Source organism: Mesitornis unicolor, unplaced genomic scaffold, assembly GCF_000695765.1.
Source record: "Mesitornis unicolor isolate BGI_N332 unplaced genomic scaffold, ASM69576v1 scaffold39100, whole genome shotgun sequence".
Lineage (NCBI taxonomy): Eukaryota > Metazoa > Chordata > Aves > Mesitornithiformes > Mesitornithidae > Mesitornis > Mesitornis unicolor.
In genome coordinates this window covers 32,458-51,803 of record NW_010159636.1, presented here as the reverse complement: position 1 = coordinate 51,803, position 19,346 = coordinate 32,458, and the positions used below count along the sequence as shown (strand labels likewise).

At 44.1% G+C, this 19,346-nt stretch overlaps 1 protein-coding gene across 1 annotated transcript; it reads left to right on the top strand.

The window, feature by feature from the left end:
• Positions 1–1,093: 1,093 nt before the first annotated feature.
• On the top strand, positions 1,094–17,693 carry KIF3A (kinesin family member 3A; the record flags this gene model as incomplete). Its single annotated transcript, XM_010187282.1, has 17 exons — positions 1,094–1,376; positions 2,687–2,831; positions 3,058–3,142; positions 3,612–3,717; positions 4,497–4,636; positions 5,327–5,524; positions 5,908–6,082; positions 7,168–7,269; positions 10,886–10,894; positions 12,521–12,677; positions 13,564–13,744; positions 14,042–14,152; positions 14,891–15,016; positions 15,607–15,660; positions 16,339–16,407; positions 16,603–16,727; positions 17,253–17,693. Coding segments are annotated over 17 exons (2,115 nt in total), but the record flags the coding sequence as incomplete, so codon positions are not given.
• Positions 17,694–19,346: the final 1,653 nt, after the last annotated feature.

The following is a 19,346-nucleotide window of genomic DNA, read 5'->3' as shown; positions in this document are numbered from 1 at the left end:
AGTGCCTGGCCTCTGCCCCTCAGCCTCTTCGTGATGCTGGGGAGGTGGCAGATGGGGGGGAATCTGGGCCTCTGCTGAGGGCCGAGATCTGGCCCTGGATGTGTTGTTTTGTTGGTTTGCGTTTTTCTTTATGTGGGTGATAGTGCAGTGGGGAGGCAGCATGTGGCTCATGGGGGCTTGCTAATTCTGTACCTGCTTGCAGAATTTCTTGCACCTGTGGCAGTAGGATAGGATCCCTCCTCAGCTGAGATGAGGCTGATCAGCTCTCTGCTTTCACCAGAGCGGCAGAAGCTGTTTCTGGCCTCTGCTGAGGCCTGAGAGGAATCTAGGCAGATGACAGCTGGTGGGAGAGGTGCTTGGAAACAGGGTTTGTTTCTTGGTGACATCCAAGATAGCTGCTTTACAAGTAGCTGAATGCTCAGCTGCAGCACCTATCACCAAGGACAATGTCTTTACTAGATCAAATAGGTTTTAGACTTATTTAATGGGGAGAAGCACGTGACATCAAATTAATCAGTGGTACGTCAAAATTTGTATTTGTTACTATTTCATGAAAGAAAATATTTGTGAGGTTTTATAATACAGCATTTGAATTTTCTAAATTATTAATATTTAGCCATTCCACTGAAACTTAAATGAATTCCCCTCAGCCAGTGCTTACTTGTATTTGCTTGTGCCATCTGTAAGGTCTGAGACTTGCATGCTCCAGTGAGAGAGCATGGGCAGTGTTTCTGTGAAAGAATGGCGCGTCTGCACCTGTGTCCAGCAGAACTGCGGATTGTTTGCAGGCATGAAATTGCTCCTTGAAGAAATTCTTAGGTGATCTTGAATGCAGAATTCTCGAGTTTTACTCAAGCAGTTTCCACATTAGCAAACAGAAGCAGCTTGCACTGGCTGAATACTTGTATATGATTCTCTCAGTTTTAATATAAACCAGTTCTGGGTTTAAGTCCCCAAGTTCACGATCCTGTGGAGATGTGTGCATCCACCTGAGCTGACTCAACAGTGTTTGTGCATAAACACACAGGTATGTTAACAGTGGTGTTACAGCCTGGGGTTGTTGTTTTTTTTTTTGCTTTTTCAATAATTATAGATCAACAAGCCTGAGAAGCTGGACAAGCCAGAGAGCTGCGATAATGTCAAGGTTGTTGTTCGATGCCGGCCTCTTAATGAACGAGAGAAAGCTACGGGCTACAAAATGGCAGTCAACGTAGATGAAATGAGAGGAACTATAACTGTTCATAAAACAGACTCATCCAATGAGCCTCCCAAAACGTTTACGTTTGACACAGTGTTTGGACCAGAGAGTAAGCAGCTGGATGTCTACAATTTAACTGCAAGACCTATAATTGACTCTGTCCTAGAAGGCTACAATGGTAAGTCCCTTGTTTCAAGTCAAGGATCCCATCTCCTGCTCTTTGTGTGACCTTATTTAGGGGAGTTTCACCTTCTGAGGGCTGAGGCCCTGTATTGTTTCTGTTGTGGCCTCTGACTTAAAATAGCCTGGAGGTACTTGCTGTTCTGCACACTCAGTGGTTGTACCTACTACGATTGTTAACAGTGGGAGATTGGTGATGAACAAATGTGGCTGAGGTCAGTTAGCTGTATGTTTTTGTTCTGTATCTTCTGTTTGCAAAAGATATACACTTTATCTCATTATCAGAATTCTCAGCGGCTCTTCCCTATACAATTTCAGTAACCAGGCTGCTGCCACGGTCCTGCAGTACCTAGGTATGCATACCAGACTTGTGCATATAACTGCTGCATTTTCTCTTCTAAACTTTGCTGTTTTACACTAAGATGACTGGTTAAACACATCTACCCTACCCCACAGATAATCTGTTGCTTCCTACAGCTGGGAAGAGTATGGCCATGGTTTGTGCGTGTGTCTGTTATGCATGTAAACATATTATGTAAAGGAAAGCAGATGCAAGTAAGGAAGCAAATTACTGCTTTCCATAACAATATGCTGTAAACAACAAGAGACTGCAAAGCTTTTAAAGGCTTGTACAATGCCTAATAAGCTCTTGTGCTAACACACCCAGGTTTCAGCTGATTAAAATTCAGCTTTCCCAAACTGTAACATCAGTGGCGTGACAATAAAAAGCTGAGTTTTCAGCAGCGTGAGGCTAAACTTAAGAACCAGTATGTTTCTGGAGTACCAGAGTCTGGGCTCTTGGGGAATTTTCTGGATGTCTTCCTGTGCAGGCAGATTTTCTAGCCCACATTGTAGCTGCTTCTGCAGGTTCAGAACTGGGCTTGTGCTGTGGGCTGTTGTAGAAGCCTCACACTGTTTCTGCTGTGCTGTCAAGCACTAGCAACAGTACAGCTGGTGTATAATGATCTTTCTTTAATTCATCATGTTATTAATTGGGCTTGCCTTGATTATCTGTGTGTGAGACCTAAGTGTACTAGCACTCCATACTTTAATCACTCTGCACAGTTAAAACAAGCTGACTTTTTCTTGGATATCTAGCAGGCTGGATCAAACAGTGGCTCAGCTCTGCTCACTGTGGCTGTACAGCATTTCTGTTGCTCCTGGCTTTGTACAGTGTCTACTGGAGTGGGTGGAAAGTTTCAATTCCATAAATAGAGGTGTTTTCGTGCTATCAGGCTAAGAAGGGATGAAGTAAAACTGCAGTTAGCAACTTCTTAGAGTTTGTTCATGTATCTTCTTATCCTTCAGGTACTATTTTTGCATATGGGCAGACTGGAACAGGCAAAACTTTCACCATGGAAGGGGTCCGAGCAGTTCCTGAGCTTAGAGGCATCATTCCCAATTCCTTTGCCCATATATTTGGTCACATTGCCAAGGCAGAGGGGGATACAAGGTAAACGGCTTCTCTTTGCTGCTCCTGTCTTTTGTGTGTCTGTCTGTAGTAGGAGCCTGACCTTGACAATGGCAACTGAAACTGTTCCTCTGGCCTTAGCTGAAAAACTCCTGCTTAGGCAGTTCTTGATGGGGTAGCAGGATTGTGTTGATATATCACGGTGATTGTGTTTGTTGGGCTTCAAAAAATGCCTTGCTAAGAAAGCTACCCAACTGTTTGTCTTCAGGTTTTTGGTTCGTGTGTCTTACCTGGAAATTTACAATGAAGAAGTGCGAGACCTGCTAGGAAAAGACCAGACACAGAGATTAGAGGTGAGCCTGCTGGTTCTGAGTGTGGTCTCTGTTTTGAATCAGTGAGCAATACTCCATCTTACAGACTAGAAAAGCACTTGAAGGGAAGTGGGAGGTTGGGCTCCTCGTTGCATGTACTATTTCCTTTAAGACACGGTAGCTGGATATTGCTACTGACGTCTCAGAATCTTTTCCGCTTGGTGAGTTGTGTAGTGAGAAACTGAGTCAGTTTTGTGCCTATAGTTCTGCCTCAAATTCCCCTGGCATTTTCTCTAGAAGTGGAGACTGAGATTTGAAATTGCTATTTGCCACCAGGGGAAACCAGTGGAATATTATCCTGCATGAGTCTCTGCATCCCTTAGCTGCTCTGATTGTGTTGAAGGGTTTTATGTGCCAACCAGAACCTGGAGGAGTAAATCACTGTACTATTACTGAAAATTGCTATCGGGGATCTCCTAAGGGTGCTCCATCTAAACTCTTTCTCTCTTAGGTTAAAGAGAGGCCTGATGTGGGAGTTTATATCAAAGACCTTTCTGCTTATGTCGTAAATAATGCAGATGATATGGACAGAATCATGACTCTGGGCCACAAGAACCGTACGTAGCCTTGATACGGGCAGGTGTATAGCTCAGCCAGAACAGTTATGTGACTGCAGTAAGAAGTCCTAGTCCTAATGCTGGAAAGGTTGTTCAGCTGAGCAGAGCAAAAAGGATTCCTCCTCCCAAACCCCTTTTGTGCAGGGCCAGGTGAGGAAGGCTGTGCCTCCTACATCAGCCAGTGCCAGTGGAGGAAACAGCGAAGGGGAGGATGCAGTGAGGGCAGTCAGCGTTGTCAGAACTGCTAGTGTGTGTCTTGGTTCTTTTTTCAGTTCGGTTCTCATCAGGACAAACAGCTCACCCTGTGCTGTACTGCAAGTGGGAAGTGCTTTGTGTTTTCTGGAAGACTGCTTAAAGCTCAGATCCTTTTATGACTTCAGGTTTTGACTACTGTTGCTCTTGGCATGGATTGCTGTGTTCTTATTTCTCAAAATACACCTGTTCTCAGGGATCAGCTGTGAATCCCTTAGGCTACTGATCTCTGTAGCCTTAAAGAGACAGATGAGAACTATTGCTGCTCTTGGGATGGGAGTCTGTGTCTGGCTTAGAGCTACAGCAGGCTGTAACACTGCTGCTAGTCCAAACTGGAGATGTGCTGCAGCTTCAGTGCCCAAGAATAGTTTGCTGCTGAGTCTGAGCATCCCTCTTGTATCTTCTGAAAAACAGGGTTGGGTAAATAGGCAGGGATAAGGCTCCTTTGAGAGCAGGAAGAGTGTTACAGGAGCATGTGATTTCTTCTAAAGATGACATTGGTTTTTTTTTCCTCTCTCTATTAAAAGGTTCTGTTGGTGCCACAAACATGAATGAGCACAGCTCTCGTTCACACGCCATCTTCACTATTACTATTGAGTGCAGTGAGAAAGGGGTTGATGGAAACATGCACGTGCGCATGGGCAAACTGCATCTCGTTGATCTTGCTGTAAGTAGGACCAGACAGGTCTGCTGTAACGCGTGGGGGGCATCGCTGCTTGTGTATGCACTGCTGAAGGTGCAGTAAATGGCTTTTCCTGTGTTTCATAGCTAAAGCCCAGACTTCTGTTTGACATTTGACTTCTACAAAATGGTCACTCAAGGCCTTAAATCAGAGAGGTACCAGGAAGAGTCTTTAGTGTAGCTAGAGCCTGTTCCAGTAAAAGGGCTCTTTTCCTTCTATGAATTGATCATTAAATGGATAAGCTACATTGGAAAGAGCTCTCTGGACCGCAGAACTGGGTCTTTGCAAGATGATTTTCTGGGTTGGTTTTCTTGGTGTTTCTGTGTGGATTTTGTGTGTGTGTGTTTGTGTGTGTGCACGCTGCAGATGGTGCTTAGCAGCTTCATAACTGCTGGCTTGCTTGTAACATTTTTGTTCATGGGGACAAAATCTCTTGTTTACCTAGCTGTGTTACTCTAAGCAGTCCAGAATTTGTTACTACTGAAAGCTTCAATTAAGACCTGGTTGACTTGTCTTTCTAACAATGTCTGAAGTACTTAGCCAGGTTCTCTAATAACAGATGAGGTGTTTAGTGGCATGGCTGCTAGTGAGACTTTATGTGTCGTTGATCCTCTTTGGAGGAAGGAGATGTATTAGAGGATCTGTTTTAACTCCTGCTTCCTGTTCTCTTTCCAGGGTTCTGAAAGACAGGCAAAAACTGGAGCCACAGGGCAGCGACTGAAGGAAGCTACTAAGATCAACCTCTCTCTTTCCACACTGGGGAATGTTATCTCTGCACTGGTAGATGGCAAGAGCACCCATGTGCCCTACCGTAACTCCAAACTGACACGACTCCTTCAGGATTCCCTGGGGGGCAACTCCAAGACCATGATGGTAAGCTGAGAGATGTCCTTTCCAGTGCCAGCTGTCGAGCTGTGGTTTTACTGGGATAGTGTAGTGACTTTGCCATGAGAACAGCCTGGCATTTCGCTCTTTATTTCAGAGCTGCTTGCAGCTTTGAGAGCCTTCTGTGTGCATCTTTTTCTCTTTCTTTTCTCTTTTCCTCTCTTCGTATGAGGTTCTAAAGACAGTGCAAATGTACACGTGTGCATAAGATCAAATAGAAGCTGTGCTTGGGTAGCTAGAAGCAGCTTTGGTGTAAAAGAAGCAGGAAAGCTTGAGAAAGAGTAGCAGGGTGAAATTGGCAGAGCTGAGGATGGGTCTCTGTGAAATTCCTTGTGCTGTCCTCTGGTAATTCTGTCTTGTGTGTGTCACAGTGTGCAAATATTGGACCGGCGGACTACAACTATGATGAGACTATCAGCACCCTCCGATATGCAAACCGAGCCAAGAACATAAAGAACAAAGCTAGAATTAATGAAGATCCCAAGGATGCTTTACTCCGCCAGTTTCAAAAAGAAATTGAAGAGCTTAAGAAAAAACTGGAAGAAGGTGAGGTTCCTCTTCCTCCCAGCGTTTCTCTCTGTACCAATGCGCATTCTGTTTGAGTGTGAGCATTCTTTGCTGTTTGAAGATGTCACACCAGTTTGGTAACTGGTTAGTGTCTTGGTTTTGTTTACCCTGCTGGGTTCCAGAGGGGTATCCCCAGGGTACTGCTGATGGTGGCCCGGCAGGGACCTGGCCTTGCCCGCTAGGTGGCACTTGGCACCAGGGTGAGCGATGGCTGCTGTGCTGGGCTACCGTGTGCCTGGGCTCATCGGGTGAGCAGAAGGGCAGTGGGCATGGAGTAGGTAAATAAGATGTACCATAAGAAAAGGTGAAATGTTTTCCCTGTTTGAGGAGGAGGGATGCATTTCTGAGGGGAGAAAAATGCGCCAGATTTGAACTGGGGTTGGCTTTCAAACACTGCATAGAGAAACAAGAAGCTTCTTTAAGCCCTGCAACTGCACGGCCTTGCAGTTACAACAACATTGAACGACCCTGCCAAGGGCACGGGTACTGAATAGTGACCTTGGCACAACATCTCTCCAGAGATGCTCGGAGCACAAAACAGCTGTAGCAGTAACTCTAACACTGCTTGCTGTTTGGAGTCTGCCCCATTCTGGAGAAGGAGGAAATGGTCAGTAACTCTTCCTTCAACAGCTGGGAGGTGGGTGTAGCTGTTTCATCCCTGGCGGACACTTAAATTTTAAACTCTAAGCTACAGAGCAAACACCCTTATGTTTACTACTGTTACTGGGAGGCCAGGATGTTAAATGTTAACTGTTGGATTCTACTCAGTTTGGTTTCGAAACTCAGCCTGAAACATTTGGTGTCTGCGATGGCAACAATGAAACTTTTGTGAAACTGGCTGTTCAGCCATTTAGCCTCGTGTATACAGGTGTCTGATTAAGTAGCAAGTCTGTGTGAACTTTGTTCATCTGACCACTTTCCCTTCTATCTCAGAGCTGTGGAGACATCTGCTAGGAAAACTTTGTAGCTTCATGCTTCAGTAATTGGACAAATGCTACTGTCAACAGTAGCAAGCTGATATGAGGCGAAGGAAAGCACATCAAAACCACTCTCTTCTGTTCCAGGGGAAGAAATATCTGGTTCTGAGACCAGTGAATCTGAAGAGGAAGATGAAGATGACGAAGGGGAGATTGGAGAGGATGGGGAGAAGCGGAAGAAACGGCGGGGTAAGGCAGTAGAGATTCCTGTCAGTGCCACCAGTCTCCTCTTGTCCAGCAGCCGGTGTCAGAAACTGTAGCCAGAACCAGATGGGGAAAAGGTGTAGAGCTGCCCTACTGCCGCTGCAATTATCATGCCTCTCCTAGAAGCCAAGCTATTTGGTGCTGTCTCTGTAGATGGACAGCTCTGAACCTCTGTAGTATCTGCTTCCACTTGGGTAGCTGTGCTTGTGGTAACATCCTCTGTTGTGGTGGCTTCCTGGTTGCCGCAAGGTGGCTGTGTATGGCTTGTGACTGGTGGTGTGGAACTTCCCCTGCTCATGGAGGTGGGAGGAAGAAGATGAAGATCAGTGGTAGGCAGATGTGGTTTTTATAACCATGGGAATGGTTGGAGGGGAATTTTGGCTGTGGTTTAGGCAAAGGATTCGTCTGTCTTATGGATGTTCAGTAGCTGAGTCTTCTGGTGTCCTATTTTATGTTGTTAGAGGAAAAACTTGACCTTTGGGTGCCTTGTGCAAGCTGAAAAGCTGAATGGAAGCTGCACATCCCTTGTTTGGGAGCACCCTGGAAATCCCATGGTGAAGTTTGCTTTGTCCTACATCAGTGTTAAACTACTGTGAAACATCTAAACCCCAAAGGATGTCACTGAACCTAGAACTGCAGGTCACTGTGTACTGCGGGATGCTGTGGCTTCCAGGGAGCATGCTGTGCCCCGAGAACCTCTCTGATGTTTCTTCATGGGGAATAGAGAAGTCAAGCCCAGTGCTACACCTCAGCTTCCAGCTTCCCTAGTAAACTAATTGTGACATTCAAACTGCCTTCCTGTCCTTAAGCACCCACATCTCTTTAAAAAAAATTCCTGTTAAAGCATCACTGCTTAGATGCACTTTCTTCATTTCGGTATCTGTCCAAGTAAAGTAGAGTCGTAAATGACCTTTGGTGATAGTTGTGACACTTTTACATCATTTCTCACCTTTTCGTAACTTCTAGAAGCAAAAAGGTTGACCACTGTCTCCATTAAGAACCAAGTCCTGCCCAAACCACCTCCCAGGAGGAGACCACCTTCAAAATGCTGCTTGAAAGGAGCAGAGGGCAAATAACTGTGACTCATTCAACTTCCAAACAAGCTACTCTAGTAAAGTTCCCAAAGTAAGGGTGCTCCTCAGCAGGAGTGCGTGCAGTAACTGTCCCTGTGGAAGCCAGCTCTGCCTTCTAGAGGGAAAAGTGCACATTGCCATGTACATAAGACTGGAAAGGACTGCTGGTCACCAAATCCTCTGCTACTGCAGATATCCACAGCCTTCTCCACGACGATCTGGTTTTCTGTGCTGTTGTCGCTTGAAATGGAAGCTGCCTTGGCATGTTGGTTTAAGCTGTAAGATGGGTTTTAACTGAAGTGTCTTTCTGAGCATGCTATTTTGTGCTGGGAAATGGTGGCTTTGCAAGCTGAGTCTGGGAGGGATTTTAGCAAATGCTTCCTAATGGGAACTTGTGCCTTTTTGAACTAGTTGCTTTCCCTTCTGGGTTTCTTTCCTTCAGAACTAACTTCCCATCTGCATGTTTCTTCCTCTCTGGGTTTTTCTGTGGGACGCATTTCTGTTTTCCAGGCAGTAGCAGCAGCAGTAGTTCAGACTCCACATGCTCTGTCATAGAGAAACCTCTGGATAAGTCCTTCACTAGTGAGTGGGAGCTCTTAAGTCCTTTAAGCTTTGGCCTTTCCATAATGTGCACACTCCATTTTGCGATGCCGCACTCCTTCCCGCTATGTCTGTTGGAAAGATAAACCTGAGCTTTTAACTCTGCTAAAGCATGCCTTTCCTTTGCTGCTTCCATGCTTGAAACAGTCGTTCGATATGCACACCGTTAGCCAGGTATGTGAGAGAACAGAAAGCAATTCAGTGTGCTGCTTGAAGAAGATTGAGAAATAATAGGTTAAAAAACCAGTTTGCAACTTCTGTGTTGAATACTTCCCCTAAAATATCAGGAAAAAGTCTGAGCTAACATTTTTAGGAACTCGTATGGTAGCAACTCCCATAAAAATGACAGCCGGACAGGTGAAATGGGTTGTGCTGTGTTAGGTTGGACTCCGCCTTCCCAAAGTTAGTTTTGGAGAAAATGAACAAAGCAGTCAACAATCGAGCAACACCAGGTTTATACTTGCAAAGAAAACATGACAGTGCTTGCTTCATTTGCTTTGTTTTGACAGATACTTTTAAAAAAAGGGAAGAAAATCCTAAAAAGAAAATCCTCAGTGGTGGTTGGGTTTTATTTATTTAATTTATTTTTTTAATTACCCCATAACATTAAGTTCTTGGTCACTGTGGGACTTTGTTCAGAGGAACAAGGGTTCAAGGTTTTGGTCTGGCAGTGAGGCAAGTCTGGTCTGCTCCTGGTCAGAGAGATTCTGTCCCTTTAAAAACCCTGCAGTCACTGAGTGCTGACTGAAGAAAGAAATCACATCTCAGGACCTGGCTTGCAGGGATTTCACCCACTGTTGTGGTTATCCTGTATAGATGCAGTCCACTCTCCTCTCTGTGTGGAGAGAGTCTGGAAGGTATTGCTCTATAGTTATACATCAGTCAAATTTATACCAGTTACGTTAGTGGACAGCATCAGCTCAGAGAAAGCGTGGTAGCGGGCTAAGAAGGGTCACAAAGTGAGGGAGACCTTTGGTGGATCACGATGGTAGGCTTGGAAATCTGCTTGCTTCAAACTTGCTGTTTCAAAGCTTGCTTGAAACCTGAATATTTTATTTGGATGAGGACAGTTAATAGCAAACTGCTGATGTGGCAGAGTCCATCTCCTACAAGTTTGGAGACAGCTCTGTTGTAGAAGTTGTCCTGGGCTTTTGGTGATTAGGATAAGTGTGGCTCCGTGTGGTTTGGGATATTAACTGTCCTCAAGTGTGGCCCTCTTGCATGTGGTGTCTTTCATTATCCCTTTCCTGTCCTGCCTTTTTTGCTGCACTTGCTTGAATAACCCAAACTGGCTATATACCTCTATGGAAGCACCAGTTACTGCAAATTAACCTACTAATACCCTGTGTCATTAAATGGAGAAATCTTGTGCTGAGACTCCCTGTGTGCAACTGTCATGTATCTCGCAAAGAATTGGCTTGGAAACTTGGTTAAAACCTAGAACAAGTCTTCTGTATGCTAAGATTTTACAGGTAATATAACAGAATTGGCTATCTGGAGGTGGGGGGAAGCATTAAGTCTCTCATTGAAGAAGAAATCTACCTGCTTCAATTGTTTCTTAGGGCATGATCTTTGCGGCAGGCTCGTAATGTTACATTTAGATTCTGCATTGCATTGAGTGGGCAGGAGAATGCAAGAGTGAGCTGAAGATTACCCTGAATATGCAAAGTATTAGTTTCTGAAGTACAGAAACTTTCTCTGCTTTAGCATAAAAATCACGATGCATTGGTGTTTGTTCTAACAGAGTATCTTTAGTGGTGATTATCCTGTGTTTTCTACTCTAGAAACATGCATAAAAATTTAATGCTTGTTTTGATGCTGATGATCTTTGTCCAAAATGATCAAAGCAATAATAAGTTTTCTTTCCTCCTCTCTTTATGCATATGCTGCCTCTCTGCGATTTGCTTTCTACTTCCTCTTAATGCAAGATCAAGCAGGTTGGTGTAATTGATTTCCATCTCCTTCTAATAATACAAGTGCAGAGCTTGTGAAAGGGTCTTACATCTTGATGTAGTTCACCTTTTTCTCCTAAACTGAGAATATATAGGGCTGTGTGCTAACAGTAAGAAGCCTTTATCTGGCTTATCTCTTTTTATATGATAGTCTCTGTATAGACTTTCAGAACGCTTCTTACTCAGACTAATTATTGAGGACTTTTTTCACCACAGATCCAGAAAAAAAGGCTGCTTATCTGATTCTTAAGTTTAGCAGATGGAAACTAAGACATTGTTTGCTGTAATGCTTAAGTCCTTGCCTTGCCACAAAACTCATTCTGTTCTCTTACATGCATGAACAACCGTGCATACAGATATGGACATGCACGTTTACAAATACAGTGCGTTTTGTCTATCTGCTAGACGTCGTATATGTATACAGATAAAGCTAAATGCCATGAAGACTGGAGGGAAGTCTTTTGTTGAGCAACAGCTTTGTTGAGCTTGTTCTGACCATGTGCATTATGTCACTGTGAAAAACAGTCCCTTGGCAGTCGATGGCTTCTGTTAGTTTCTAGCTGTCTGGATTCTATATTTTGGGGGTATTTTTTATGTCTGGAGAAGAGCAAAACAAGAAAATGAAGGATTTGCTTGTAGTGAATAAAGGGAGGCTTAGAACCTGTGGGAAACTTGTGGATTTGAGGAAATGCCGTAGGCTGGGCTCTTGCTCCCTCCAAATACCCCTGAGCGTCTCTGTGTTCACCAGCCTTGGGCTCTCTTGGGGTTACAATGAAAGTTGACTCAAGACTTGTGGAGTGACTTCCAAGAGCAGCAGCCTTGCACTTTGTTTCAAAATCACAAGAGTTTGGGTCCAGCCCTTCAGGCCGATGGGTTCAGTGAGTTGATCTGGCCACCTCCTTTGTAAACCTCTATGCAATGTACCTGGTTTGCTGTAATAGGAGTTACACTGTAAAGACACAATTGATAAGTCACAGTAAGCCTCAGTACTTTCAAATCTGTGGGTAGTAGCTGTTATATAGATCAAATACCATCAAAAAGTTTATTTAATTGCCTGTTTTCATAGAGCTGTTCTGAATTTCCCTAGTCTCAGTATTTTCATAGTAGTGTGTTCTTAAAATACCTGCATGCTGACTGTGCAATAGGTAACCCCATAAGGAGAACAACAAGCAAGGGGTGTGGTGGGGATGCTAATCTGAAATTTGAGTATTTAACTCTTGGTAGCTTAGCTCTTGGAGCTGTAGTTAAGGCAATATTCTGTTTTCCTTCATTTGGCCTAATCTACAGAGCTGGAACATCCGAGTTTCAAGCTCGGACTTCTCTTAAAGCAGTGTTCCTTCTTCGAGTGTTTTTTGTGTGGTTTCTATTTTGGGGGCATTATGTTATAGTGTTAGATTTATAGCGTTCCTTCTCTGTAGGAGCTGGTGATAACTGGCCATTCTTAAAATTGGATTCAAAAGACTGAGCTGTGCCCAGCTTGGAGGTGATATCTAATTAAATTATTTATTTTTAAATGCAGCTGTTGAATCTGAAGTTGGAAAAAATGCAGTGATACACAGGCTGTCTTGTTTTCTTCTGTGAACTAACGTGCTTTCCCTATCTCTTGCAAAGTCAAAAAGAAGGTTTCCCCTGATAAGATGGTAGAGATGCAAGCAAAGATTGAAGAGGAGAGAAAAGCTCTTGAGACTAAGCTTGATATGGAGGAAGAAGAAAGAAATAAAGCCAGAGCTGAACTGGAGAAGAGAGAAAAAGACTTGCTTAAAGCTCAGTGAGTACCCTGCTCTGAGCAGTTCTTGTGGTTGTGTGGGCTTTTTCTTAGTCTACAACTCAGTCATGGGTATCTGGAGATGCATGGTGGGGTGCCTGTCAAACTTTGTATAAACTGAATATCAGGTCTTGCTATTTTCAAACTGAAAGAGGAGCTTAGCCTGCTGTCAGAGTTTAGAGCAGATGGAAAATACAAACTTTATTCTTTTGCCCCTTCTTTCTTAACTATATATAGTTGTGCAAGATAGCCTAGAGACATAAATGAATCCTGCAAACCCTGGAGACCTGTGAAGGGCAGCAATACTGCTGTACTGCTTGGCTAGTGGGCAACAGCTGTGTAGCAACCAGAGTTCCTGCCACACACCATCACCAGGATGTCACTTTGAGCGTAGAGGTTCTCCACTGTGGAGCTGAAAAGCTGCTGAGATCGTGCTGGCCTGTGCAGACAGACCAGTCCTGCAGTTAGAGGCTGCTCCAACAGCAGCCAGCACTCCTGGTTTGCATCTCAGCTGCCCTGCTTTGATCTCTGTTCATTCACTTCCATTTCTGCAGCTGCCTCTGGGCATCAATGTCCTGCCAGGGCCCTTTGGGAAGGGGTGGCTTGGGTGGTCTCGTAACGTCACTGGTGCCTTGAGCCCCTCACAGAGGAGACTTGCAGCAGGAGAGACTTCTCTGCTGACCTGGTTTTGTTGGTGAGAAAGTGATGGGAGCTGGAGCTCAGGGAACTCCCCGTGTTTGCTTGCACTGCCTCACCCCTACTTAAGCCCTTGGCAGCAAGACAAGTTTTTCCAGCCCTGTGAATGCTGTCTGGGCTGGAAAACTGAGCTGGACCTGCTGCCTTGCTAGCACTGTAAGACAGGCAGTTTTTCACTTACCTGTCTCTTTAGACAGGAGCACCAGTCCCTGCTGGAGAAACTTTCTGCACTGGAAAAGAAGGTGATCGTGGGAGGAGTGGACTTGCTGGCAAAAGCAGAGGAGCAAGAAAAGCTTCTGGAAGAATCAAATATGGAACTGGAAGAACGAAGGAAGAGAGCAGAGCAGCTTCGCAAGGAGCTTGAGGAGAAGGAGGTGGGGTTATAAGCTGTAGCTGTCTGAGAGTAACAGTGGTGGGACACAGCACATTGCCTTGGCCTTGCATGTGTGATGAAAAGTGGCTCTGCTCTGAAAGCACAGCAGAAGTGAACCACTGTGGAGGCCACACATTGCCAGTGTGTGATCACTGTGGGTCTGAGCCAGCCTCGGCTCTCTGTGCCCTTAGCAAATGCTTTGTTTTGTCCCAGCAGTTTCTCCTCTTGTTCATACTATTGCAGATAGTTTCTTTGATCATGTTAATGTGAGAATGTCTGTGCTAAATGTTGTGCACAGCAAGAACGCTTGGACATCGAGGAGAAGTACACCAGCCTCCAGGAGGAAGCACAGGGGAAAACCAAGAAGCTGAAGAAAGTTTGGACCATGCTTATGGCTGCAAAATCGGAGGTTAGTGTCTGAAGTCCTCAGCCTGGGATGATGTGAGAGACTGGGAAGGGTAAGCACTCAGCTTTGTAACACTGGAAAAAGTGCTGTATGTTTAGAAATGTCTTTCTATGCTGTTTGTTTAGCTCACATAATTCAAAAAGATTGTCAGAGCTGCACAGGGGCATGATGTAAAGCTTTTCCACAAGCCAGGCTGAGGGAATAATGTGTGAGACCCTGATATTGAGAACTTCAAGGAAAAAAAACCCTGATTATTCCTGAAAAAAAATAAAAGTTGTTTGCTGGCAGCCCAGTCTCATGCTTTGCAGCAGCCCAAATACTCCTCTGCTCTTTGCTGTCTGTCCTTTCTGCCTGTCGACCTTGTTGTCTCTTCCTCAGTCACATTGGGTCAATGCCCTGTTTCATGTAAAGTGCATTTTGTCTTTGGGATCATATTTTCTGTGAAATCTTTCCAGGGATATAACTTGTCTGCACACTCTTCACCTGCTCTTAGCTGGTGCTGGGCTCGGATTGGTATTAGGCTGGTTTCATTCTTATGAAACTGAGAACTTAAAGCTATTTTCAGCCATCTCTGAGCTGGAACGTTTCAGAGGTTTATTCTTCAGAGATAAATATTCTAGTACTTGTAACCAGAGTTTGCTTTCCTTTCCCAAAAACCTTGTGTAGGCAGAAGAGTCTTTTAGACAGTTACCATGTCTTAAGCTAGCTCTGACTCCTCTCAAATGCTTGGTTTGTCTTCAGATGGCAGATCTGCAACAAGAGCATCAGAGAGAGATTGAGGGATTACTGGAGAATATTCGGCAGCTGAGCAGGGAACTTCGTCTTCAGATGCTTATCATAGACAACTTCATCCCTCAGGACTACCAGGTACAGACAAGAAGAACTGAAGCCTTTCATGTAGGGTTGTGCTACACACACCAAGCTCTCTGACTTTTTTCTGCCCAACAAATGTTACGAGTTGGCTTCTTTTCTCCTCATGACCTATTGACAGTGAACTGATTGCAACTTGTCTGCCAACTTGTAGCACGGATGAGTTGGTGTGCATTGCTGTGAGGCCTTGTTTGCTGGGGCTCAGCTGAGCAGGTGCTGCTTGGCTGGGCTTAAATATGGTGCACAGTATTTAATTGAAAAATACATAAGCTATTTCCCTTAATCTTTTTTTTTTCCATATTACAATGTGGTAACTGCTATCTTGATGGTACTGGCATAATGGGTAACCCATGCTTTAGTTGAGAACTCCAGTGCATACATTTTGGGCATGATATTTTCCTCTTCTGTAGTCTTCAGAGTGTAACTAGGTGGTTTTGAACACACTAAATGTGAACATATCCTCATAAAAACAGCTTGAAATGGTCAAGAAAGTTCTTGGACAGCTTGTCCAGGCCTTTAGGGATGTATGTCCTGGAAAAGGCACCTGGTGTGCAAGTCTAACAGTTACTGGTTTAATTTCCTTCCAGGAAATGATTGAAAACTACGTTCACTGGAACGAAGACATTGGAGAATGGCAGCTGGTAAGCTAACAGACTGGCTCGTGTACGAGCTGATGATAGCACAAACTTCTCGGGAGTTACAATGAGCTTGGAAGCAAATTGATAAAGCTGCAGTCAGTTTTACTGTGCCCAGTAAATTTTACTAACAGACTTCTGGAATATTCCACATCTAGAATATTGTGTCCAGTTCTGGGCCCCTCAGTTCAAGAAGGACAGGAACTGCTGGAGAGAGTCCAGCGTAGGGCTACAAAGATGATCGAGGGAGTGGAGCATCTCCCTTCTGAGGAGCGGCTGAGGGAGCTGGGGCTCTTTAGTTTGCAGAAGAGGAGACTGAGGGGAGACCTCATTCATGTTTATAAATATTTAAAGGGTGAGTGTCACGAGGATGGAGCCAGGCTCTTCTCGGTGACAAACAATGATAGGACAAGGGGTAATGGATACAAGCTGGAACACAGGAGGTTCCACTGAAATTTGAGAAGAAACTTCTTCTCAGTGAGGGTGACAGAGCACTGGCCCAGGCTGCCCAGAGAGGTTGTGGAGTCTCCTTCTCTGCAGACATTCAAAACCCGCCTGGATGCCTTCCTGTGTAACCTCATCTGGGTGTTCCTGCTCCGGCAGGGGGATTGGACTGGATGAGCTTTTGAGGTCCCTTCCAATCCCTAACGTTCTGTGATTCTGTGATTCTTTTTTTTCTTTAAGAAATGTGTTGCATATACGGGAAACAACATGAGGAAACAGACACCAGTCCTGGATAAAAAGGAAAAAGATGTGAGTGACTTTTTATAAGCGTGTATTGAACTGTGCAGGTCTGTGCCTGCCACTGTGTATCTATAGGGAAACTGTCCAATTTCAGTTTTATTCTGAGGAGATGAGTCTTTCTAGTGCTACAAAAGCACCGTTGATCAGTGTATAAAATGATTCTGATGTTTTTGTTTTGTGGGGTTTTTTTGTTTGGTTTTTTAGCCCTTTGAAGTGGACCTTTCCCATGTTTACTTAGCTTACACTGAAGAAAGCTTGAGGCAATCTCTGATGAAGCTGGAGCGGCCGAGGACTTCGAAAGGAAGATCCAGGCCCAAGACGGGTAGAAGGTGAACTTTGGAGTATCTATATGTAATGGGGAGTTTACCCAGGGGAAGGCTTAAGTTTGTGCATACAAACTTGCCGTAAGTCTTCAAACATTTGCTTAATGAAAAGACAAAACACTAAAATTGGGCATGGTGTAAAGCTTACCAGTGCCAAGTACAATAGATCCAAGCTGAAATCTCTTTACTGCAGTAAAACCTTGTCCAGAAAGAAGTGTCTGGGGATTTTTCTGATGTTCTTTTGCTGCATTCCCCTTTTCTGACTACTTGCTTTATTTTACTGTGTTTCTGTGGTTCAGTTTAACATCTGATACATTGGTACTGTTGTTGCTATAAAGTAACGTGCTGCTGGTAGAGATTTCAGCATGGGTTTTCTTGGTTATTTTTGGTTGATTGGTTTTGACAGATGCTTGTGGAAGATTAATGTGTTGTAGTTTTGACTTAAAATGTGGCTGGTCCCCGTCTTTCCCAGGCAGCATAATGATGTGTGGATGGTGTTATTTTTCCCTTTCCTTTCTGCTCTCCAAACAGAAAACGTTCGGCAAAGCCAGGAGCCGTCATTGACTCTCTGCTGCAGTAGGTGTGACCTGTTCAGAATTGCCGTAAAAGTCAGTGAGTGTGTAAGGTTTGGCCAGAATATGGGATTCAAGAGATGGCACAGTTTGACATGGCTATAAAATCCATACCTTGCTGGTATGGAGCTTTATTTTTAAAATAATGTATTTTTCCTTAGTTGCCCGTATATTGTATGTTATATTAACATAATATTAAACTGGTATATATGATGGTTGTGAAATTCCATGTGTTAAACGTGTTGTGCAGGGAAACTGTTGTTGGCAATCCCTGTTGAAATGTATAGAAAACAAGGGTTCTAGATGTGTTTTTAAGTGCTAGACTTGTTAGCTCAAAACGGTTGATGAAATCCTAAAACTTAAGGCTGGTGAACCTGATTTTATGCCCTGCTTTGCACATAACCAGCAGCTTTCACTATTGTCCTCTGTTGCACTGATCTGTGTTTGAATGTGGTTGCTGCAAACCTTTGCATTAAGAGCACCAAACCCTTTTATTTAAGTATTCCTCACTGTGGCTATTAACCCGATGCTGTTGTGTATCAAATACACAGTCCTTTTCCCTTCGTTTGCTGTCTTGCTGTACAAAAAGTAGTTGGGTAGGGGAAATGTGAACTACAAAAGTCTGAGACTTCTGGGGAGGGACCATGCTCTGTTTAAGTGCAACAGAAAACAAGCGCGTTGAAGTAGTGCTTTTATTTTTGTTTATTTGCGTGTCATCTGCTGGCACTGTGGAGAGCGAGGCCTTTGATGCAAAGGCAAAAGAGCTTTTTTCCCCTCCTTTTAAGCTGTGTTGCAGCATTGCTTTGGCTGCTTTTTATGCTTCTGAGATGGAATTTTTTTAACGTATGTGAATTGTTTTGTAATCTGAACAGCAGAGATTATTTAAGGGGAGCGCTGTCATACAAGGACTTGGCTTCAGCCTTGGGACTGTGGCTACAAGGGCACTGGAGCAGTGCTCTACACTGAGGGTGAATCTGACTCTCCTGTATTACAGCAGGCACAAATTGCCCAATTTTCCCAGAACAGTAACATCTCCTGAAATAGCTGCTGCTGTTTGTGTGGACTGTATCATGTCAAGTTTCTGGCTGTGCTCTGAGAGGGGAAAAAAAACAATTCTGGTCTCTGATAACCATTTCTTTGTGGTGGCTGCTCTTTTCCTTTGATATTTATGCTGCTAATAGACACGTATCACTTTAATACGTTGCTTTAGTGTCAGAGAGAATGCATCTCCTTTGGATCGTGTGGGATCAGTGCAGGCATCTTAACAGCTCCCACGCCAGGTTGGTGTTAATTGGCTGTAACTCCACCTAATGCCAGTGTTACCTGGAGGTTCACAAAAGCTGTGATTACCCATAGGAGAAATTGAGTCCTTAAGCATGACAGAAAGGACAAGGGAGCTCCTGAGGTGTCCTGAGCTCTTGCTCGTAGCCACATCTGCAATTACCAGAATGTTCTTGTGAAGTACGTAGAGTAGCCAAAAGTTGGTAGCCCTGATGCTTAACTGGTTTGATCTTTCTCGCTCTGTAGCAGGATCTGTAATAGTGAAAACTTGTCTTGGATGGATGTGTTTTGCTCTGGCGATATCTTCAGTGCTATTCTCAATGCGTTTTAGCTTTTCCCTGTTTTGCTTTGTTTTTTAAATGTGTTTCAGGATCATGACCTAGGAGAACACACTGCCCTCTGTTTTGGGGAGAGGGAGTGTCGCCTAAGTTCATACAAACACTGGCGTTTGTTTTCTCTGGCCTAGCAATTAGAGGTGAACACTCAGAGCTGTTTTCTGATCTAAGCTGTAGCTGGTTTTGCTCTTGAGGACCTGACTGTACTTTGAATGTGCTTGGGTAGAGTTGGGTTGTCGTGTGTTATGTACCTGATGAACATCAGTGGCTTAAAGATACCACTGTGAACCATGACACTACATTTAAACTATTAAAACCTAACTATAAAGGCATATGCTTTACAATGTAATTGATGTTACAGTCCTGCTGCTGAAAACAATAATACTCTACACATTTAAGTGAGCCTTGAGGCAGAGAAAACACTAAATAATTGCTTG